Source organism: Pelobates fuscus, chromosome 5 (genome assembly GCF_036172605.1).
Source record: "Pelobates fuscus isolate aPelFus1 chromosome 5, aPelFus1.pri, whole genome shotgun sequence".
In the NCBI taxonomy this organism is placed as follows: Eukaryota; Metazoa; Chordata; class Amphibia; order Anura; family Pelobatidae; genus Pelobates; species Pelobates fuscus.
Window position 1 is genome coordinate 205,425,798 of NC_086321.1, and position 24,562 is coordinate 205,450,359.

At 38.7% G+C, this 24,562-nt stretch overlaps 1 protein-coding gene across 1 annotated transcript in view; it reads right to left on the reverse strand.

The window, feature by feature from the left end:
• Window positions 1–24,562, reverse strand: part of AOPEP (aminopeptidase O (putative)) — a 579,895-nt gene that overhangs the window by 278,387 nt on the left and 276,946 nt on the right. The window contains exons 8-9 of the mRNA XM_063454969.1: window positions 9,116–9,218; window positions 8,925–9,032 (exon numbers count right to left, since the gene is read on the reverse strand). Of these exons, the coding sequence (XP_063311039.1) occupies window positions 8,925–9,032; window positions 9,116–9,218 (211 nt within the window). The remainder of the gene's footprint in view (window positions 1–8,924; window positions 9,033–9,115; window positions 9,219–24,562) is intronic.

Sequence of the window (24,562 nt, forward strand, 5' to 3'; positions counted from 1 at the left end):
AGATGTAATTCTTGACGAGGTCGCTACTAGAGAACTCCCTGAAAATTTGGAGGATTTAATTTCTTTTATATCTCGTATTGATGAACGCTTAAGAGAGAGGCTGAACACTCGAGATAGGACCCGTAAACCCTCCTTTAAACTAGCGCCTACTTTTCAAATTTCTGAGTTCGAGGACTTACGTATTCCTGAACCTATGCAGATAGGCAGTACTCATCTCACAGAGAGTGAGAGACAGTACAGGAGAAGGGAGGGCTTATGTATGTATTGTGGAGTCAGGGGTCATTTACGCCTAAACTGTCCCAATCGTTCGGGAAACGCTCGCACCTAAGTTCCTCTAGAGGACAGGCCTTGGGTGTTTCTACTTTGTCCTCTATTCACAACTACAAAGAGCTCAGGCTTCTGTTACCCGTTTCTTTAAAGTGGGAGAAGGGAGTAGTTAAGACTATGGCACTAATCGATTCTGGAGCTGCTGAGAGCTTTATAGATCAGGGTTTTGCTGCCAAACATGCTATTCCATCCCAGTTAAAAGAGACACCACTGGCTGTTGAGGCCATCGATGGTAGACCGTTACTTGAGCCTGTTATTTTCCATGAGACCATACCGATTAACTTAACTGTTGGCATCCTACATAGAGAAGACATATCCTTACTGCTCATTTCTTCCCCTTCTATTCCCATAGTTCTGGGGTACTCCTGGTTGAGGAGACATAACCCTATTATTAATTGGGAGTCAGGGGAGATAGTTTCGTGGGGACAGAATTGTCAAGAGAAATGCTTGCGGAAAGTCTCACCCCTCGGCTTAACCAACACATCGGCTAACTCTGACAATCCTACAGAGACACAAATTCCGTCTCAGTATCTAGATTTAAAGGCTGTATTTGACAAAAAGAAAGCCGATACCTTACCCCCACACAGATCCTTTGATTGCAAAATTAACCTACTCCCTGGTACCATGCCGCCCAGAGGTCATGTATACCCGTTATCTACGAAAGAGAACTCAGTTCTAGAGGAGTATATTCACGAAAATTTAGACAAGGGATTCATTAGAAGGTCCTCCTCCCCTGCCGGGGCTGGATTTTTTTTTGTTAAAAAGAAGGATGGTTCTTTGAGACCTTGTATTGATTATCGAGGCCTAAATAAGATAACCATTAAAAATGCCTACCCGATTCCCTTGATTACTGAACTCTTCGATCGTTTGAAGGGCTCTACAATTTTCACCAAGTTAGACCTCAGAGGGGCATATAACTTGGTGAGAATCCAGCAGGGACATGAGTGGATGACGGCATTCAATACTCGATATGGTCACTATGAATATACTGTTATGCCTTTTGGGTTATGCAATGCACCAGCTGTTTTCCAGGATCTGATAAATGAGGTTCTTAGGGAATTTCAGCAAGATTGCGTCATTGTATACCTAGATGATATACTCATTCATTCTAGTGACATTGAGAGTCATCACAAGCAAGTCAGGAGGGTTTTGCACAAGCTTCTCCAGCATGGCTTGTACTGCAAGTTGGAGAAATGTAGCTTTGATCAGACCCAGGTAACCTTTCTCGGCTATGTGATCTCTGGGGAGGGATTTAAGATGGATCCGGATAAGCTCCAATCCATTCTAGAGTGGCCTTTACCCAAAGGTCTTAAAGCCGTACAGAGATTTATTGGTTTTTCTAATTATTATAGGCGCTTTATTAAGGGCTATTCTTCCATTATCGCACCTATCACTAACATGACCAAACAGGGGGCTGATACTAAGAATTGGACTACTGAAGCTCTCCTGGCGTTCAAAACTCTCAAGGAGCTTTTCGCTTCCGCTCCAATTTTAGTTCACCCCGACACTTCTCTGCCTTTTTTACTTGAGGTAGACGCATCAGAGACTGGTTTAGGTGCTGTCCTATCTCAAAGGTTGGGTGTTGATAAACCATTACATCCATGTGGATTTTTCTCTAAAAAATTGACCGGTACTGAAAGCAGGTATGACATTGGTGACAGAGAATTACTAGCGGTTATCAAGGCTTTGAAAGAGTGGAGACATTTATTGGAAGGTACATTACATCCTGTTACCATTCTGACAGACCACAAAAACTTGTCTTATATCGGAGAGGCCAAGCGTCTCTCCTCCAGGCAGGCTCGTTGGTCGTTATTTCTTACCCATTTCAATTACGTTCTGACCTACAGACCTGGGTCAAAGAATTCTAAAGCCGATGCGCTATCTCGCCAATATGAGCCCTCTGCCTCAGTTGAACCACTTTTGTCCTCCATTGTACCCAAATGCAATATTATTGCTAATACCAGTCTCAAAATTCATTCTCCACTACTTGACCAGATCTTGAAGTCACAACATCTAGCTCCCGGAAACACTCCTGAGGGAAGAAACTTTGTTCCTCCTGAACTTCAACTGGAACTCTTACAATGTTTTCACGAAAGTAAAATAGCTGGTCATCCTGGTATTCGCAAGACATACTCTCTGATATCCAAGGATTTCTGGTGGCCTTCACTTCGAAAAGATATTGAGGAGTTCGTCGCAGCTTGTGAGACTTGTGCCAAGACTAAACTACCTCATGCATCTCCATGTGGCCTGTTACACCCCTTGGACATTCCTGAGAAACCTTGGTCCTGTTTGTCCATAGACTTTATCGTTGATTTGCCTGCTTCCAAGAGACAGACTGTTATTCTCACGGTGGTGGATAGATTTACTAAGATGGCCCATTTCGTGCCATTACCTAAACTTCCGACTTCCCCTGAATTGGCGGAGATTTTTGCGAGAGAGGTTTTTCGCCTACATGGGATTCCTTCGGAGATTGTTTCTGATAGAGGTTCTCAATTTGTCTCACGTTTCTGGAGATCCTTTTGTTCTCAAATGGGCATTAAATTGAACTTCTCCTCTGCCTATCACCCTCAGTCTAACGGAGCTGCTGAACGTACTAATCAAAAGATCGAACAGTATCTGCGTTGCTTTGTTTCCGAACACCAGGACGATTGGGTCGGTCTGATTCCTTGGGCGGAGTTCGCACACAATAACCTTGTTTGCGATTCAACTCGCTCTAGCCCTTTCTTCATGAATTATGGCTTTCATCCTTCGATTTTTCCTTCGGGTTCCTCCTCTCAGGGGATACCGTCGGTTGATGATCATGTCGCCAACCTGAAGAAATTATGGGATCAGACTCGGCAAATTCTATTACATAGTTCCTCGCTGTTCAAGAAACACGCTGACAAGCATAGAAGAGCGGCTCCTGTTTTTGTTCCTGGGGATAGGGTATGGTTGAGTACTAAGAATATTCGCCTAAAAGTTCCATCTATGAAATTTGCTCCTCGCTACATAGGCCCTTACAGGGTTCTCACTCGTATCAATCCGGTTGCGTATCGCCTTGCTCTGCCACCTGCCTTACGCATTCCTAACTCTTTTCATGTCTCCTTGTTGAAACCTCTTATTTGCAACAAATTCTCCTCTAAGGTCTCCTCGCCTCGTCCTGTTCAGGTGGAGGGTCGGGAGGAGTACGAGGTCAGCTCCATCATTGACTCCAGAATTTCAAGGGGAAAATTGCAATATCTGGTCAACTGGAGGGGATATGGTCCTGAGGAGAGGAGTTGGGTACCTCAGGAGGACGTTCATGCTTCTCGCCTTCGCAGAGCATTTCACCTCCGCTTCCCATCTCGCCCCGGTTCATTCCGCCCGGTGGGCGTATCTGAGAGGGGGGGTACTGTCAGGGTACCTGAGGCCTCTACCTCTAAGGGAGGTAGAGACTTGGTGGTTTATCCGTCCAGGCGAGCTGTTTCCTCCGTTCCTCGCGGTTCATCCAATCACTTAAACACCGGCCGCGAGGAATCCACGTTCTTTTCTAGCAAGACGCTCAATACGTGACGTCATGACGCTATCACGAGCGACCTGTCACTCAAGTGTCCGATATCCAATCGGTACTTGTCAGAGGCGTAATTATCATCCAGAGCCAGGGTATTTAAGCTTACTTCTCACTTCAGCTCATTGCCCTGTCGTGGTTCTAGCTTGTCTAGTCACTCAGTGCTCTGGTATTCTAGTTTGCTCTATTGGTTTTGACTCGGCTCGTTGTACTACCCTGCTTCTCTGTTATCCCTTGACCCGGCTTGTCTCTCGCTTATCTGTCTTCTCGTTCCCTCGACCTCGGCTTGTCTCTGACTATTCTCTATTACTCTCGGTACGTTAGTCCGGCCATTCTAAGGCCCGGTATACGTACCTTTCCTCTCTTTGTACTCTGCGTGTTGGATCCCTGTCCCGATCCTGACAGCAACAGTGTCAAAAGCCTTACTGAAATCTAGGTAAGCAATGTCTACTGCACCACCCTGATCTATAATTTTAGTTATCCGATCAAAAAAATCAATAAGATTAGTTTGGCATGATCTCCCTGAAGTAAACCCATGTTGTCTCTGATCTTGAAATCAATGTGTTTTTAGATGTTCCACAATCTTATCCTTTAACATGGTTTCCATCACTTTCCCCACTACTGAAGTAAGGCTTACTGGCCTATAGTTGCCCGACTCCTCCCTATTACCTTTCTTGTGAATGGGCACAACATTCGCTAACTTCCAATCTTCTGGGACTTCTCCTGTTAACAATGATTGGTTAACTAAATCTGTTAATGGTTTTGCTAGTACACCACTAAACTCTTTTAATAGATTTGGGTGTATTCCATCAGGTCCCATTGACTTATTTGTCTTTACTTTTGACAGTTGAAATAGAACCTCTTCCTCTGTAAACTCACGTGTAATAAATTACTAATTTATCCTTTTTCTTAACTGAGGTCCCTTTTCTTCATTTTCATCTGTAAATATCGAACAAAAATATTCATTGAGGCAGTCAGCTAGACCTTTATTCTCTTCTACAACTTTTAAATAATCCCATTTCTCTTGGACCCCATTTAAATTGCTCCAGTCTGATAATGACTCCTTTACACATATTCTAATTTTAGAAAAGTCTGTTTTTCTAAAGTCTAAAACTTTGTTTTTGTGTGGTATGGCTCAGTCACTGTTCTTCTATTAAACCACACTGACTGATGATCACTGGATCCTAAACTTTCACCTACAGTAAGATCTGATACCAAATTTCTATTTGTTAACACTAAATCTAGTATGGCCTCTTTACGAGTTGGCTCCTCAACGACTTGTTTTAGAGACAATCCCAGTAGGGAGTTTAGAATATGTGTGCTCCTGGCACAAGCAGCTATTTTTGTTTTCCAATTCACATCAGGAAGATTAAAGTCACCCATGATGATAACTTCCCCCTTCATTGTCATTTTAGCTATTTCCTCAACTAGTAGATTATCTAACTCTTAAATTTGTCCTGGGGCCTATAAATCACACCTACATGAGTTACTGTGTGATTACCAAATTCTAACGTAACCCAAATTGACTATGTTCGTCTCACTAACCTTTATTAGGCTAGATTTTATGCTATCCTTCACATACAGGGCCACCCTTCCCTTTTCTTGCCTTCCCTGTCTTTTCTATATAAAGAGTACCCTGGTATTGCTATGTCCCAGTCATTTTTCTCATTATACCATGTCTCAGTAACAGCGACTAAATCTACACTATCAGTTGCCATTATTGCCACAAGTCCATGGATCTTATTCCCTAAACTGTGAGCATTTGTAGACATGACTCTAAGCTTATCATTTTTTAACACACTTGCTACAGGCACCTTCTGCCCTTGTTTTGGGGGACAATTGGATTGATGTTTTATCACCCTTTTGCCTCCCCCCCCACCCTGTCCTAGTTTAAATACTCTGAACTGCTCACTTTTGAGAAAAATGGTATATAATATGAGTGGGTACAGTAAATGAGTAAGAGGAAAATTACAGGACTGTAAAAACAGCCCTGGTACTTAACGGTAAAAAAATGTAAAAACTGTCTGGTCACTAAGGGGTTAAATAACTATTTCTCCTCTGTATATATTAGGAAAAACCTATGGAAATAGGTATGCAAATGTTTGCTGCAAAAAACGTGCTGAAAAATTGTAATTGGCAAAAGCTCCAGGGCCTGACAGTATTCATCCACGAGTACTTAAAGGCGGAAGGCAGGCTGCTTTGGACTCTGGGAACTGAAAGTGATATATGTCTGGTGGTATAATCACCCCCATCAGCTGTCAGTTGGAAGTTAATATGTGAAAATAAGTGAACCTCTGTTTTTAATCTTTCAAGATTCTTTTCTTTCAGGAAGTGTTCTGGAGGAAGGTAGATGTGGTTCCTATATTCAAAAGGGGTTCAGAATCATTGCCTGGAAATTATAGACCTGTGAGCTTAACATATGTTGCTGGGAAAGTATTTGAAAGGTTATTAAGGGATAATATTCAAGAATTCCTTGAGAAGAACGTGGTTATCAGCAAATATCAGCACGGTTTTAAAAAGCACAGGTCATGTCAAACTAACTTGATTGCATTCTACGAAGAAGTATGTATAAGTCTAGATTGGACTGGATATTGCCACGGTGTTTGATACAGTTGCACACAATAGATGTAAACTCAACTTGGTCTAGATGAAAATTCTTGTTCTTGGGTAGAACATTGGTTTACAAATAGAGTACAGGTAATTGTCATTAATGGTACATTTTCAAGCTGGACAGAGGTGGCAAGTGGTGTCCCTAAGGATTCTGTTCTAGGACCCCTTCTATTTAACATATTTATAAACATTCTAGAAAAAAGCATTGAAAGTCATGTTTCAGTGTTTTTCAGATGACACAAAACTCTGTAAAGTAATAAATGTGAGCAAGATATTACTTTGCTGCAGAGGGATTTAGATAGACTGGGGGACTGGGCACTCAAATGGCAGATGAAATTAAATGTAGAAAAATGCAAAGTTATGCATTAAGTTATGCATTTCTTTACTTCGGTGTAAACTGTTATAGACAACAAACTATTCAACAAGGTGCATTGTCAATCAGCAGTGACTAAGGCCAGCAACGTATTGTCATGCATGAAAAAGGACATTAATTCTCGGGATGAGAATATAATTTTGCCTCTTTATAAATCACTTGAATATGCAGTGCAATTTTGGGCATTTGTTCTAAAGAAGGATATTATGGCACTAAAAAGAGTGCAGAACCAGGCTACAAGATTAATAAAAGGAATGGAGCATTTTAGGTTAACAAATTTAAACCTCTTTAGTTTAGAAAAATGTCGCCTTAGAGGTGATATGATAACATTATACAAATATATCCAATACAAACCATTGTGTGGAAATCTAGTCACAAACATGACTTTACACAGGACACAAGATCATGTGTAGACTGGAAGAAAGAAGATTTAGTCTAAGGCAAAGAAAATGTTGTTTTGTTTTTACAGTAAGAACAATAAGGATATTGAATTCTCTGCCTGAAGAAATGCTTTTATTAGAGTCTGTATAGATATTTAAACAGCAACTAGATGCATATTTTCAAAAACAGAATAATCAATATTTTTTCAACTGTATGGGTAATAGCTTCTTGATACAAGGATAAATCTGACTGCCATTCTGGGGTTAAGAGGGAATTGTTTCCCCTAGTTTGTTGCAAAATTGGAAGTGATTCAAACTGGGTTGTTCTGCCTTCATTTGGATCAACAGCAAAAAACAAATGTGAGGAAGGCTGAACTTTATGGACATGTCTCTTTCAGCCTATGTAACTATGTAACTATATTCAAACATTTTACTCTGACCACTCACCACTGTGTTGGATTTAACCAGATTCTGGACAGACATTTCTCCTACTCTACAGCATTGAAACTACAGCAAATGTGGTTACTCCTCCAGCCAACACGTCTTGTGAGAGTGACTGATGTCGTTCTGTTCAGATGTTCTGGCAATGTTGCCAGAGTGTCTGTGTCATGGGGGAGAATTGTTCTGCTTGATGAAGTGTTCCCATGCAGGGCCAAACCTATGAGGGAGTGGGCGGGAACTAGGTGAGATTGGGTGTTGGTACATAAGTGTAATGTCCACGAAGCTGTGCTAAAGTGAAGGTAAGTAGTTTAATTTTCTCAAATGTTTCCAATAAAATATACCATCCCTTTTTTTGTTATAAACTGAAATTGAACATTTATTTCCTATGAAAAGGGCTCCACTAACGTGATCCTGTAATGACTGTCTCACATTAAGACATTTTTGGATTGAGATCGTGTGGAAAATATATACACTATACTAGCCGATGTTAAAAAACAGTTTTCAAACAAATAGTAGTGGAGGATTCTGATCAACGTCTTTATTGGTTAAAACACCTTACAATTATTTTTAGTCTAATTGCCTGTATTCTTTAAAGGGACCGAGTCCTGAATAAAATAATATTTCTACCTATACTACATATAATTGCGAGATGGCATTGTGCAAGTGCTGAAAACAGATGAGCAAATGCATATGAAAATGAACCTTACCAAGACGGAGCTAACTAATGCTCTAAACGGATGTGTACTGCATGAGCTCTGTATGCAAGCATTAATTTATGACAATTGTAGCAGTTTTATCTGCATTCAGGCTGTAATGCTACAGATGGGGAAACAAGCTAAACGGAATAAGCACACAATGGGGAATAGATCCCACAATATCGGAGATTTTATGCTTGGCAACCGATCCCAAGCGGCTCAGCTTGATGGGGGCTTTAAACTAGGGGAGCCCTCACTGGACGCATTAGGCGTTATCCTCATCTCTGGGGCCAAAGGCCGGACTGGGGATACAAAGCAGCCCTGGAAAATAATCTATTCCAGCGCCATATATTGTCACATGTAATATGTAAGGCTATGTCTTGCCACCCCAGATGATTGAGTAATATATAAACATACACTGAACAAAATTATAAACGCAACACTTTATAAACATATTTATAACATAAATAAACGCAACACTTGTCACTGCTTGTCACTGTCCGTGCAGATTGCTAAAGAATGCTTATTGTTCACGTTAACCAGTGTTTAAAAAAATAATATTAGAAACCTACCTCAGACAGGATTAGTTGTCCATGAAATGTATTCACAAATTTCCTCAAAAATGAAAAGTAAGGATCTTGTCCAATTTTATTTGTCATGGACCGCAGCAAGAAATATCCCTGAAAAACCAAGACGTATGTCAGAGTAACCATTATTATTACCATTATTATAATCTCAGCAAGGCAGATTTCAAAAGCATTACCTTTAAATAATGAACTTGCATAAAGATCTTCTCTGCATTGAGTCCGTGTCTGACCATGGACGCACCAGATGCACTCACTTCTCCAGAATTCTCTCCATGGGGCCTACATGTTACAATATTGCAAAGTTAATAACTATATTTGTGATTCATTTGTACAATGCTGAGGTGTGCTACGCATCATATTGATCTAGGAAACATAAAGTAGATAATGCAAATAAAGGCACAGCAGCGATAATTATACAGGAAATTCTTCAGGATTGTTTACTAAAATAAGAATTCAAAGGGATTTCAAACTTAAAGCCAAAATAGCCAAACTGAAACCACAAATTACTATGAGAATTCTTCTAATTAACCAATTTTAAATCCCCAGCAAAGCGTATGTTAGTGAGTAATCTTGATTGTATGCTAGTGTGGCCGCAAACAATGTCTGTAGACTTGATTTTGGTTGCAGAGAGGCAACTATTAAAGGGATTCTATAATGTAAGAAATACAAAGGTATTCCATCTCACCCACACCTACATGGAAAGGGTTAAAACAGCTTTCTGTACTCACCTGATCCCAGCTTCAATGCTTTCCTATGAGGATTTAAGTGACGCCCAGCATCAGTTAGGCAACAGACACTATAGGCAGTCTTGATTGACAGACAATAGAGGCAGTCTTAGTCCTGCAATGTAATTACCGTATATACTCGAGTATAAGCCGACCCGAATATAAGCCGAGGCCCCTAATTTTACCCCAAAAAACTGGGAAAACTTATTGGCTCGAGTATAAGACTAGGGTGAGAAATGCAGCAGCTACTGGTAAATTTCTAAATAAAATTAGATCCTAAAAAAAATATATTAATTGAATATTTATTTACAGTGTGTGTATAATGAATGCAGTGTGTGTGTATGAGTGCAGCGTGTGTGTATGAGTGCAGCGTGTGTATGAGTGCAGTGTGTGTGTATGAATGCAGTGTGTGTGTATGAATGCAGTGTGTGTGTATGAATGCAGTGTGTGTGTATGAGTGCAGTGTGTGTGTGTATGAGTGCAGTGTGTGTGTATGAGTGCAGTGTGTGTGTGAGTGCATTGTGTGTATGAGGGCAGTGTGTGTATGAGTGCATTGTGTGTATGAGTGCAGTGTGTGTGTATGAGTGCAGTGTGTGTATGAGTGCATTGTGTGTATGAGTGCAGTGTGTGTGTATGAGTGCAGTGTGCTTATGAGTGCAGTGTGTGTGTATGAATGCAGAGTGTGTGTATGAATGCAGTGTTTGTGTATGAATGCAGTGTGTGTGTGTGTGTTGCAGAGCCTTGGTGGGGGGTGGGCAATGTTTTTTTAATTTTTTTTATTATTTTACATTTTTTTTTATTATTTATTATTTTTTATTTAATTTAATTATTATTATTTTAGTATTATTATTTATTAATTAATTATTATTTTTTTGTATTATTATTATTAATTTTTTTTTTTTCGTCCCCCCTCCCTGCTTGATACATAGCAGGGAGGGGGGCTCCTTCCCTGGTGGTCCAGTGGCATTGGCAGTTCAGGGGGGAGAGAGGAGGATGGCAGAGCTGTAACTTACCTTTCCTGCAGCTCCTGTCAGCTCTCTCCTCCTCCGCGCCGTCCGTTCAGCTCCCTCTGTCAGCTCCCAGTGTAAGTCTCACGAGAGCCGCGGCTCTCGCGAGATTTACACTGGGAGCTGACCGAGGTGCTGAACGGACGGCGCGGAGGAGGAGAGAGCTGACAGGAGCTGCAGGAAAGGTAAGTTACAGCTCTGCCAGCCCCCTCTCCCCCAGTCTGTATTATGGAAATGCAAATTGCCATAATACAGACTGACTCGAGTATAAGCCGAGTTGGGTTTTTTTAGCACAAAAAATGTGCTAAAAAACTCGGCTTATACTCGAGTATATACGGTATTTCAGTTTCTTAAAAACTGAAAGGATTTACATTGCTGGACTAAGGGGGGCAAGGACATTGCACCCAGACCACTTCAATGAGCTATAGTGTTCTGGGTTCCTATGGCGTCCCTTTAACCATTCCAAATAAACTTTAACAGGCATTGGTCTACAATCATGATTGGTGAATAGCACATGTTAAAATGAGGAGTCAAAATATCAGAAACTTGCCAGCCTTATATCTGTAGTGTGGAAGCTAGCAGGGTCATTAATTTCTAACATCCAAAGGTTTAGAAGACCCAATGCATCCAGGATCTAGTTGATTTTAAATGTGTTACTAAAGTTGTAGATCTTAGCTTTTGAGAGTGTGGTTGTAGGTTTTAAAAGCCCCAGTACAGCTTTTGGCACTGTGCAACGCACATTAAAAAAAAAAAAATCATCCTCTGGAAAACATTTGAACTGATGAAGGTATAGATAAACTTGAAGGAGGCAAACAGCAGAGAGCTGCAGAAGATGGTGAGCTTTTGAAAAAAATTGTAACCAACAGAAGATGACCATCTGAAAGGACCAGTATAGTGTCAGGAAACAAACTCGTTTTCCTGGTACTATATGGTCATTAGCTCCAGCCACTTTAATGGCCCCCCTCCCGCTAGGCTGAAGGAGTTAAAACACCTTCATACACTTACCTTTCTCCAGCACCAGGCTCCCTCGGTGCTGGTGACCTCTCCTCCTCCTGCTGACGTCAGATCCAAATGCACATGCGCGGCAAGAGCCACTGTGCGCAATCAAACCGCCCATAGGAAAGCATTACCGAATGCTTTCCTATGGACGTCCAGCTTTCCTATGGATTTTCACAGTGAGAATCGCGGATGCGCCTCTAGCGGCTGTCAGTGAGACAGCCACTAGAGGCTGGATTAACCCACAGTGAAACATAGCAGTTTCATCTGCAGGGTTAAAACTAGAGGGACCTGGCACCCAGACCACTTGATTGAGCTGAAGCGGTCATGGTCCATGTTGGTACCAATGACAAAGTAAGAGGAAGATGGAAGGTCCTAAAGAATGATTTCAGGGAATTAGGTAGCAAACTCAAGAAAAGGACCTCCAAGGTGGTATTCTCTGAGATATTACCTGTGCCACGTGCTACAGTGGAAAGGCAGCGGGAGATTAGAGAGGTTAATGCGTGGCTGAAGTCTTGGTGCAGGAAGGAGGGTTTTGGGTTTTTAGAGCACTGGGCCGACTTTGCGATTGGGTACAACCTATATAGTAGTGATGGATTGCACCTAAACGGAAGGGGGTCTGCAGTGCTGGGGGATAGGATGGCTAGAAGGTTGGAGGAGATTTTAAACTAGTAGTAGGGGGGGAGGGTCATAGCAATCTACAAAATGGAGATAGGACAGAAAGGAGATGGGCTTTAGAACAGTATAAGGAGGGTGGAGACGGGGGGAGGGGCAAGCTCAGAACAGAGAAGCTATGTAATGTTGGTAATTCACAAAATAAACAAGAGACGCATGATATTAAATGTATGCTTACTAATGCAAGGAGCCTAAATAACAAAATGGGGGAACTAGAGGCATTAGCATACACTAAACAATATGATATAATAGGCATAACTGAAACATGGTGGGATGAGACACATGACTGGGCAGTTAACTTAAATGGGTACACATTATTTAGGAAGGATAGGAAAAACAAGAAGGATGGTGGGGTATGTTTGTATGTCAACCATGATTTAAAGCCAAATCTTAAGCAAATTGAATGCGATGAGGAAAATGTGGAAGCTTTATGGGTAAATATCTGCTTGGGGGAAAAGAAGGGAAACCAACTATTGGTTGGGATATGTTATAAACCACCTAATGTTAATATTGACGAGGAACAACAGCTGTTTGAGCAAATTGAGAAAGCTGCAAATCTTGGTAACACTTTAATTATTGGAGATTTTAATTACCCAGACATAAATTGGGACATAGGGACTAGTAGCTCAGCAAAGGGAATTAGGTTTTTAAACTTGTTAAATGACAACTTCATGTCACAACTTGTACAAGCACCAACTAGAATGGACGCTTGTCTGGACCTGGTTTTAACAAACAACGTTGATCTTTTGACCAACATTCAAGTAGGTGAGCACTTGGGAAATAGTGATCACAATATAGTGTCCTTTGAAATAAACTCAAAAAAACAAAAGCACATGGGGTATACTAAAACATATAATTTTAAAAAGGCCAATTTCAATAAGATAAGGGAAGCTTTACAATATATTGACTGGCATAAACTCTTTAGTGAAAAGAACACTGAGGATAAATGGATCATCTTCCAACAAATATTAGAAAGGTACATTTCTCAGTATGTACCATTGGGAAATAAGTATAAAAGAAACAAATTAAAACCAATGTGGCTTAGTAGAGAAGTAAAACAAGAGATTAAAAATAAGAAAAGGGCATTTAAAGCATTTAAATCAGACAAATCAGATGCATCTTATAAAAGATATAAGAAAGCAAATAATGCGTGCAAAAAGGCAATTAAACTTGCTAAACTTCAAAATGAAAAAATGATAGCTAAAGAGAGCAAAACCAACCCCAAAGCATTTTTTAAGTACATAAATTCCAAAAAACCCAAAAATGAAAGTATAGGTACACTTAAAACTGAAACGGGGGTGTTAGTTAATGAAGACCAAGAAAAGGCAGGAATTCTAAATAACTATTTCTCCTCCGTATATATTAAAGAAGAACCCATGGCAATAGATGTGCAAATGATTGCTACTAAAAACTTGCAGAATAATTGTAATTGGTTAACTCAAGACAATGTGCTGCAGCAACTAAAGAAAGTTAATATAAACAAAGCTCCAGGGCCTGACGGTATCCATCCACGTGTACTTAAGGAACTAAGTGTAGAAATAAGTGAACCTCTGTTTTTAATCTTTCAAGATTCTTTTCTTTCAGGAAGTGTTCCGGAGGATTGGAGGAAGGCAGATGTGGTTCCTATATTCAAAAAGGGTTCAAAATCCTTGCCTGGAAATTATAGACCTGTGAGCTTAACTTCTGTGGCTGGTAAAATATTTGAAAGGTTATTAAGGGATAATATTCAAGAATTCCTTGAGAAGAATATGGTTATCAGCAAAAATCAGCACGGTTTTATGAAGCACAGGTCATGTCAAACTAACTTGATTGCGTTCTACGAAGAAGTAAGTAGAAGTATAGATCAGGGTGTTGCAGTGGATGTGATCTATTTGGATTTTGCCAAGGCATTTGATACAGTTCCACACAAAAGATTAGTGTTCAAACTCAAGGAAATCGGTCTCGATGAAAATGCTTGTTCTTGGGTAGAACATTGGCTTAAAAACAGAATACAAAGAGTTGTCGTTAATGGTAAATTTTCAAGCTGGACAGAGGTGGCAAGTGGTGTCCCTCAGGGGTCTGTTCTGGGACCCCTTCTATTTAACATTTTTATAAATGATCTTGAAGACAGCATTGAAAGTCATGTTTCAGTGTTTGCAGATGACACAAAACTTTGTAAAATAATACAATGTGAGCAAGATATTACTTTGCTGCAGAAGGATTTAGATAGACTGGAGGACTGGGCACTCAAATGGCAGATGAAATTTAATGTTGAAAAATGCAAAGTTATGCACTTCGGCGTAAAGAATACACAAGCAACGTATACCTTTAATGGAAGCGAATTAGGGATAACAACACACGAAAAGGACTTGGGAATTGTTATAGACAACAAACTATGCAACAATGTGCAATGTCAATCAGCAGTGGCCAAGGCCAGTAAGGTATTGTCATGCATGAAAAAGGGCATTCATTCTCGGGACGAGAATATCATTTTGCCTCTCTATAAATCACTGGTAAGACCACATATTGAATATGCTGTGCAATTTTGGGCACCTGTTCTAAAGAAGGATATCATGGCACTAGAAAAAGTGCAGAGGAGGGCTACAAAATTAATAAAAGGAATGGAACATATCAGCTATGAAGAAAGGTTAACAAATTTAAACCTATTTAGTTTAGAAAAACGTCGCCTGAGAGGGGATATGATAACATTATACAAATATATTCGGGGCCAATACAAACCATTGTGTGGAAATCTATTCACAAACCGGACTTTACATAGGACACGAGGCCATGCGTTTAGACTGGAAGAAAGAAGATTTCGTCTAAGGCAAAGGAAAGGTTTTTTTACTGTAAGAACAATCAGGATGTGGAATTCTCTGCCTGAAGAAGTGGTTTTATCAGAGTCCATACAGATGTTCAAACAGCTACTAGATGCATACTTGCAAAGACAGAATATTCAAGGATATAATCTTTCAATGTAGGGTAATAACTGCTTGATTCAAGGATAAATCTGACTGCCATTCTGGGGTCAATAAGGAATTTTTTGTCCTAGCTTGTTGCAAAATTGTGCTTCAAACTGGGTTTTTTTTTTTTTTTTCTCTTTTGGATCAACAGCAAAAAACAGGTGTGAGGAAGGCTGAACTTGATGGACGCAAGTCTCTTTTCAGCTATCTAACTATGAATGTTAACTAAGTGGTCTGGGTGCCTATAGTGGTCCTTTAAACAAATGAAAAGTTTGATGGTTAAAAGAATTCATTGAAGTTCCATTTGGGAATAGCCTTTTCAAATACTGTGTAAGGTTGATTATGTAAATTTGCAGATAATATAAAGGTTTGCAAAGCAGATTTAGGAATAAAATGTCAACTGAATGAGACTCTATTTAAGGATACTAAAGGAAAATGGGATCTAAAATTTAGTATGAAAAAACTGTGAAATCATGCATATCGGATACATAAACCTAAATAATGAATATACATTGAATGGAACTTTATTGCAACCAACAGCAGATGACTATCTTACACAAATGAAAAGTAACAAATTGTGAATGTGATATAAACACAGAAAACCAAAATTTGTTGTTATATATATTATAGATTATGCTTATTTATCCCCTTAAGGACACAACTTCCAAAGCTTGTCTTGCACTTAAGGACACAAGTGATTATCACATTTTTTGCTGTTTGTGTTCAACTGCAATTTGCATTTTACTATTTTATTGCACACATATTTTATACCATTTTTTTTAAAGGACAAAAAGGGCTTTACATTGATGTAACATATACATATATAAATGCTTATTTTGTATACAAAAAATACAAAGAAATGAAAAATATTGTTTTGGGGTTTGTTTGTTTTTTTACAGTTTTTGCAATAATAATTTGTGCATAATATGTGCTGATTAAGGAAAGGAATTAAAAAATAAATTAATTTAGTTGTTCTGATTTCCAGAATATATAATGTGTCTAGGATTTTATGGGTTTTTTGGTAGTTACAGGTCACAAAACACAAGGAGTAAAATGAACTTTTAATGTGGAGATATTTTAGAATTTGGTGTGTTTATCTTGTAAGCTTAATAGCCATCAGAGAAAACAAAATTGCCACACAAAAATATATATTTATATAAAGCAGACATCACATGCTCTTTAACTGATGTTATTTTTACACTTTTTACGAAGCCATTTCACCACCAATCTCTGATAAATATTTGAGTAAAATTTTGTTTGTTTTGGTTTTTGACACACAAACTTAAAACAAAGAAATTCTCATGTGTATTTCGTAAAGTTGGTGTGTGCTATTCCCGTACAAAGACCCAAAATTATGCTCAGCTAAGTCTTCTGAGTAAAAGAATACCCCAATGAATGTCCTTGGCACTAACTGCGACTCTTTGAGTGTGCTCAGTATGCATGGATGTTCGCATGAACACCTACTTTTTATCTTCAAATTTGAGAGTCAGCAGTTCGTCCTGGAAAAGAGCAGCCGTTTCTCCCCTTTTTTGTGGTGTAAATTGAGCCAAATTGTCTGTTGAAAGCGAAGTAATGCTTCATATCTGGACCTATTCATGGTTTGGGAGTAAATAGGGGTGCTGCATACATGATTTTTGGACCAGTATATCCTGATGCTGTTTTTTTTTTTATAACGCCCATGTTCGTGCCCAATTTTTTTTTTAAATTCTGGCACACTGATGGGGCACCAACTCCCTTTCCTGGCGATGTGACTCTGATCATTAAGTGTCAGGTACTGCGCAGCATAAATGTTGGTCTGGGTGACAATATCCCCTAAAATATCATCCCCCAAGTATAGCTGCATGAAACCCAGTGCACTGTAGTTAACCAAGACCATCTGAATTCCAGGACTACCAGTAAACTCTGGGATGTCAGGCGTAAAATCATTCGGGGGTTCCCAGTCACCAGCGTCATGAGCCAGGTCATTTTACTCGGTGCTTACAACAGAGGGCCCTGCAGTATCTGGCAAAGAGTTATCACCACTCTCAGAGGCAGTGTCTGTGGCGTCAGAGTCGGCTGTTAAAACATCATAGGCCTCCTCACCAGTGTACCTTCTAGACATTGTGAAGCTGCAACTTGAACTTAGTTTTTCTAACCTTTAAAAAAAGGTTTTGTTTTTTTAAACTCTTTTTTTAAAACTTTTTCATTTTTTTTTATACTTTTGTCTTTTTTTCCTCCTTTTTATACTTTTTTAAAACTTTTAAAAACTTTACCAAACTTTTAGTCCCTAACTAGTCCCACTAAATTCCACCCACTCCAGCTAACTAAAGAATCAACATCAAATTAATAAAATAACACATTAAAAAAATTAACCCCTAAGGGTTTAAAAAAAAAAAAAAATTAACCCTTGAGGGTAAAAAAAAAAAAAATAGATCACAGTTAAATACAGCGATCAGTATACTTATCATTGCAGGCAGTGATCAAAAAGGCAAGGAAAGGGTTAAAACTATTTAAAAAGTATTAAAATTACTGTTATAACACAGCTACAGTTAAATCTAAAATGGCACAAAATGTTGCCGCACCTATCAGTCTCTCTCCTCTTCTCTACACACACATAGATGGAGGGAGGAAGATCAGAAATACCAGCAGCACTATGATCGCTTTGACTGGCTGTCACAGCGATCACATGTGCTGGGACAGCACTATTGATGGTTGCTGGTCTGTCTGTGCCATCGAGGCACTCAGCAACAGCGTAAACCCCACGATCGAGGCGATCTGGCGCTAACGTTAGTAAATTATGTTAAATCTCCGTATTTGGTCGGGAAGGGGTTAAGGATCGTAATACATTGAAGTCACAAAGCAGCAGAACAAAACATTGTTATTATATATTATACATTATGTTCAGTTTTGGAGACTCAGCGTAACAAAAAAAAATAAACAAATCAAAGATAAGCTACTACAATGGTTCAAGGGATATGTTTAATAATTATTATATCTCAATATCAACTAAGCCTAAAAGATGAAAGATTATTCGTTATTAAGTGAATTCTCCAAAGCAAATCTACTGCGCCCACGTTTGGCTTATAAAAAGCTGTTTTCTTTATAATGTCATTCCATACTGTTCTGTAAATCATATATAATTTATTTCTATATAAAAATGAGATGGGGCTTTTTTGCTTTACCTTACATCACATTTTCACAGAACTTAACAATATATATATATGTGTTCAGGACCACCTATGATTATTTGTGATCACTGATGCAGCACTATGCGTTTTGAAAGCTTTATTGCTTTCTGGCATTGCAGTTTGGCAATGTAATATCATGCCCAGAAACACGTCTGACATTCATGAGGCAAATGAAAACTAGTGCTGGATTCAGCTTCCTAAAAACATAATCATTTGAAAGGTAGAATGTATGTCCTTGAATCATCTTGGACACCTTTTTTTTTTTATTTTTTATTTCTTTGTTCTTCCAACTTCTTTGTCACACCTTAACTTCTGGGAGGTATACACTAATTTCAATTTTGTTCTAACAATAAATGGTTAATGTGTTGCTTTACAAAATTACTTTTTTACCCATGGCAACACCATGCCAACCTTGTTTCATCTGCCACTTCACCTGTTGTGACATCATCATTGTGATGACCTCTTGTCCAAACCAATGGATTAGCATGGATAAGCACTGGTGATCTAAAGCATACACATGGCAAACGACGAACACCACCATTCAGAATCAGACTTCTGTATCAACATGCTGTGCCCATATCCCCTGTTGTCCCTGTCACCATATTCTCTCTTTCAATACTTGTGTCCCATACTCATTTCCCACTGGTGTCCTCCTCTCCATAAACCTCCCTTACTTTACTTGTGTACTCTGCCTTTATACCACTTTTGCCCCTTCCCTTCAAAACATTTATAATTTGCGATTTTGTCAACACACCACATTTCATTTGTCCAATCCTAATAATAATAATAAAAAAAGGAAAACGTAAAAAAGAAAAGAAAACAAGATACTCACTTTTAAAGTTCACATTCTTACACATAATATTATTATTATGTTATTTATACAGCACCAAGAAATTCCGCAGCACTTTACAGTGGGTGGACGAACAAACGTGTAGTTGTAACCAGACATGTTGGACACACAGGAACAGAGGGGGTGAGGACCCTGCTCAATGGGCTTACATGCTAGAGGGAGTGGGGTAAAGGGACACAAAAGGTAAGGATAGTATTAGACTAATGACAGTTGCAAGAGAGTAATCAGTCGGGAGCTATTAACAGTTTAGTTGAAACGCTTTTATGAAGAAGTGGGTTTTTAATGATTTTTTGAAGGAGTGGAGACTGGGTCAGCATCTAACGGAGGAGGGAAGCGGGTTTCACAGGAACGGTGCAGCCCTCGAGAAGTCTTGAAGGAGAGCATCAGAGATGGAAGTACAGACAGAAGATAGACGTAAGTCTTCAGCAGAGCCTAAGGGCCTAGACAGGACATACTTTTGTTTTAGGGAGGATAGATAGGTGGGAGCAGCATTTTGTAGATATTTTAAAGCAAGAACCAGAATTTTAAATTGAGCCCCATATCTTACAGGAAGCTAATGTAGGGACTGACAGAAGGGTGAAGTGTGGGAGGTGCGGGTGGACAGGAAGATGAGCCTCTCCGCCGTATTCATAATGTTGGGAGCACGTAAGACCACTGAGATGCGGATTACAGTAGTCAAAGTGTGAAAGGGCAGTGGGATGGACCAGCACCTTAGTCGCATCTGGCGTTAAGTAGGGTCGGATGCGTGCAACGTTTTTGAGATTGAAGCGGCAGGGTTTGGCGATAGACTGAACATGAAGCTGAAGGAGAGGTCGGAGTCAAAGAGAACACATAGGCAGCGAGCCTGCGTGGTGGAGCTGATTGTAGCTGGGCAGGAGGACTGGAGCAGAGCAGAAACCTCTTTCACTATAGCGGGTGCGAATGAACATAGAACAGCAGAGGGAGTGAGGTTAGGGGAAGTATTGTAAGGGGAAGAAGAGAGATGAGAGATCTCTTCCCTGATTTCAACCTTAGACTTTTTTTTTCCCACTTCACGAAAGCTTAACCAATTAAAAGCCTCTTATTTTAATATATCATAAATGTACATTAGTACTTTAATCACCTATTCATTTGTTAAATGGTTTGATTTTTCTGCATAGTGTGTAGGGGGAGTGTCTGACTATTAGATTTCAAAGTGTTCTGTGCACAACATATCGTTTAAAATTTTGGGACTTTAAATCTATTCACACTTGGATAAACACACCATGGGTTTTAGATGTAATGGGAGTTGCATACTGCACCCAAAAGATTGTGCCTGTCTACGATCTTCACGGCATAATCTTCGCGACCCTGAATCACAGGCATGATTGTATATGCCTAAGGGTAGGGTTGGAGGGTAGACTGCCTTGGTTGTGGTGGAGGGGTCTTGATCTTATAATGTTCCAATTTGCAAGGCTAAGGGAATATTGGCAGTCAACTGTGTAATGGCTAATCTTCTGCTCAGTCAATTGTATTTTTGTAAGGCAGGAACATTTATTTCATGTGGTTCCCTTTTTCAATAGGCCTAATGTAACGTGGACATATTTGGTTCATAAAGGTCCTTTATTCAGTCTATAATAATGAAAGAGGAGCACAACCAACTAAATAAAATGTATCTTATTTTAAACAAGTATCACACCATATATGCCAATACGCCTCAGCATAGATATAACTATACATATACAATAAATGTAAATAATGTATCCTGATCAAAAATAAGCATAATCCATATTCAATACTTAGAACCAATAGTATCAATCCTGATGCAGACTTAAATAGATACCTGTAGAATAATGTCTACCAATACATACCAAAAGAAAATGACAGAGTGAGTGAGAAGAGGGTGAAAAATCAAATAAAAGCCCCCAACGTTTCGGCATGTGCGCCTTTATCAATGAGCACCCTAATTTTAGTGTTCTTGTGTTCTTTGTGTTCTATGGCTCTGCATTGATTTGTCTTAAATTGCTGTTTATCAAGTGTGCATACCTGTTCTGTATTAAAATATACTCCTTTATTCAGTCTAAACACATACACTCACTCTGTCACACTCACCACCCCCACACACACACAGTCACCCTCTCACACTCACGCAATTGTATGTGTTTGTGTTGTAAGTATGTATTATATCCTGCCACTGCAGAACAGTCATTCCAATCCGTTTTCAGGATATTTACTTACGAAACCAACAGTTTTAACTTCCAGGGTACTATTGCCACTTAAAGACAAATCAAACCAAAAGCAAATAAAAACCTACTCTTTTTAGGAGACTAACTAAACAGAGGCATTTCCTTTCTAACACTCCCTCCCAGCTAAGTTGGTTTCCAGTCACAAAATAATATTTAACAGCACAAAGTTTTTCTTACTAGTCAGGCTCAGTTTCACACTCTGTGTCTGTGATCAGCAGCACTAGTGAGGACATTTCAGCAGGCTAAATAGGGCTCGGCAGTGTTGATTAAAGGGACACTATAGTCAACCAAGCAACTTTAGCTTAATAAAGCAGTTTTGGTGTATAGATCATGCGGTTGCAGTGTTGCTGCTTAATGCTGTGCCATTTAGGAGTTAAATCACTTTTATTTATGCAGCCTTAGTCACACCTCCCTGCATGTGGTTTACACAGCCTTCCTAAACCCTTCCTGTAAAGAGTCATCTAATGTTTACACTTCCTTTATAGTACATTCTGTTTAACTTATATTTTTTTATCATCTGCTCTGCTAACAGCTTGCTAGACCCTACAGGAGTCTCCTGTGTGTGTTTAAGCAGGAGATACAAATGTCTGTAATAAGATACATCTGACTGAAATTGAAAACATTTTGTTTTCATGCAGGCTGAGTCAGTCACAGCCAGGGGAGGTGTGGCTAAAGTTGCATAAACAGAAACAAAAAAGGATTTAACTTCTCAACAACAAAAAACAAATGTGATGAAGGCTGAACTTGATGGACGCAAGTCTCTTTTCAGCTATGTAACTATGTAACTGAAACGGCAGAGAATTGATCAGTGAAAAGTTGTTGTGGTGACTACAGTTACCCTTTAAGTAGCAACTGAAGCTGCTACAAGTATTAACCCTAGAAGTCGGGAAAAAAGTGAATTTAAAAAAAAAAAAATTATTTATGTTGGACATGCATGAGATTCATATGATTTATATGATGAATACCTGGATGACTGGGAGTATTATAGCTGATTCCCTATGAAAAAAAAGAAATAATTTTAAGCACTTTTGAAAATGCTGGCTCTTCAGATAAATAAGTGGGTGATTAAATTATTTTCAAAATTGCCAAAACTTTGCCAAATATTTTCTACATGCAAATAACAGGTTAATAGAAACCTGTGAATGAAGAATCATAACGATTAAGGGACACTGAGAATTTCTAGGGGAAAAAAAAAAAAAAGAGATCTTCTTTTCATTTTACTGCTTAACCCCTTAAGGACCAAACTTCTGGAATAAAAGGGAATCATGACATGTCACACATGTCATGTGTCCTTAAGGGGTTAAAAAGAAATGGTGCCTAAAATTAATAGGATGGATAAGACAAAAAAGCAGGATAGAGCCGATAAACCGAAGGCTCAACCTATTAGTTTGTTCTATTCTCCCAAATCACAGATAAATACTCGGTGCTTTTCTCCTGGACCATCGTTAGATCATACTTTAGATTAAAGTGTATAAGATTCTTCTTTAAATCAAGCATTAGATAATATATACAGTAAAATTAAAACAGATCTGGAAAAAATCAAGCAGAAATGAATAGTATTAAGTAAATCTAATAATATTTCAGATTTTGAATATCTTAATTTTTTTTTATTGTTCTCACTGCATATATTGGATTTTATGGCTACATAAGATAAAGCGATAAGAAATAACACGAATGAAGCAAAAGGAGGAGATAGGGTGGGGGAAGGGGGAAGGAAACAGGAAAACTAAGAAATGTATTTCCCACCTATCTTTTCCAGAGGTTGATTTAATATTAAAAAACATCCGTTACTTAAGACACAAATTTAGGGCCCTATAGAGAGGCTTGTTTACAATGGAGTTTAGAATCTTTATAGTTTGACAAATTTTGGCTATTAGCTTGATGTTATATATATATATATATATATATATATATATATATATATATATATATATATATATATATATATATATATATATATATATATAAAAGAGCAGGGAGTTTCTATATAGATACATAAACATTGAAATAAATGTAAAAAAAAAATCTTACTTTTTCTTCGCTCCCTTCTCCTTTTTTCATCTCTATGTTAGGCCTACTATACTGCAGCAGTCGGATTGACTTTAGTATTTATATAGAACACATTTAACATCCCTCACGGATATAGCGCCACGTAATGTCACTGGTGTTCATAGGGACTTTTTATAGCACAAGATGGAAAATTACTGATTCCACCTATGTGCTATGAGAATATATGTAGTTTACTTCTATTGTTGTAGGCACCAATGAATGCTAATGTTTTTGGACGGTACTGGTCAAATTAGGGTATATGTGTTTTGCGTTACATATGCAAAGGAGGCTCTCGAAGGTAGGAAAATGGGGTTACATGTCATTAAAATATAAAATAAATTCACAGGGATTGAATTCACCTTTCAAAAGAGCATGTCTGTTAGATCTCTTGACTAGACATCATATAGACATTGCTTTTACTCAAGAGACACATTGGAAAGCTATAGAGAATGGATTATTACCAAATATCCAAATAGCTTTGTGGGTAGGAAAAAATGTGGGGTGGCCATAATAATATCTTCAGGGGTCAAGTTTGAATATATACACCATGTTTCTGATGATATGGGGAGATATCTAATTTTAACTTGTAAGATCAATAATATTACATTTACCCTAGGGAACCTATATGCACCATTGGATCATCCAACAATTTTTTTCAGATTCCACTATGCAAATAAGTGTACCCTTGTTTTGGGAGGCGACTTAAATTGTAGAGCTTGCTCTCAGCTAGACAGAAAGACATTAATTAAAAATACTAAAAATAAAAAATTTTATTTGATATTTGGCGAATACAACACCCTGAGGGAAAAAACATCTTTCTTTTCAAACCCTCATGATTCATACTCTCGAATAGATTTTTTACTTATGAAAGCTACATCTTTAGATCTTTGTATCAACTCACAAATAGGGAATAGAAGTTGTTCAGACCACGCCCCTGTGTTTATGTCTTTAAAAAATAATCCTTACTATAAGAGTTGTTCAATATGGAGATTAAATTTTTTTATTTTA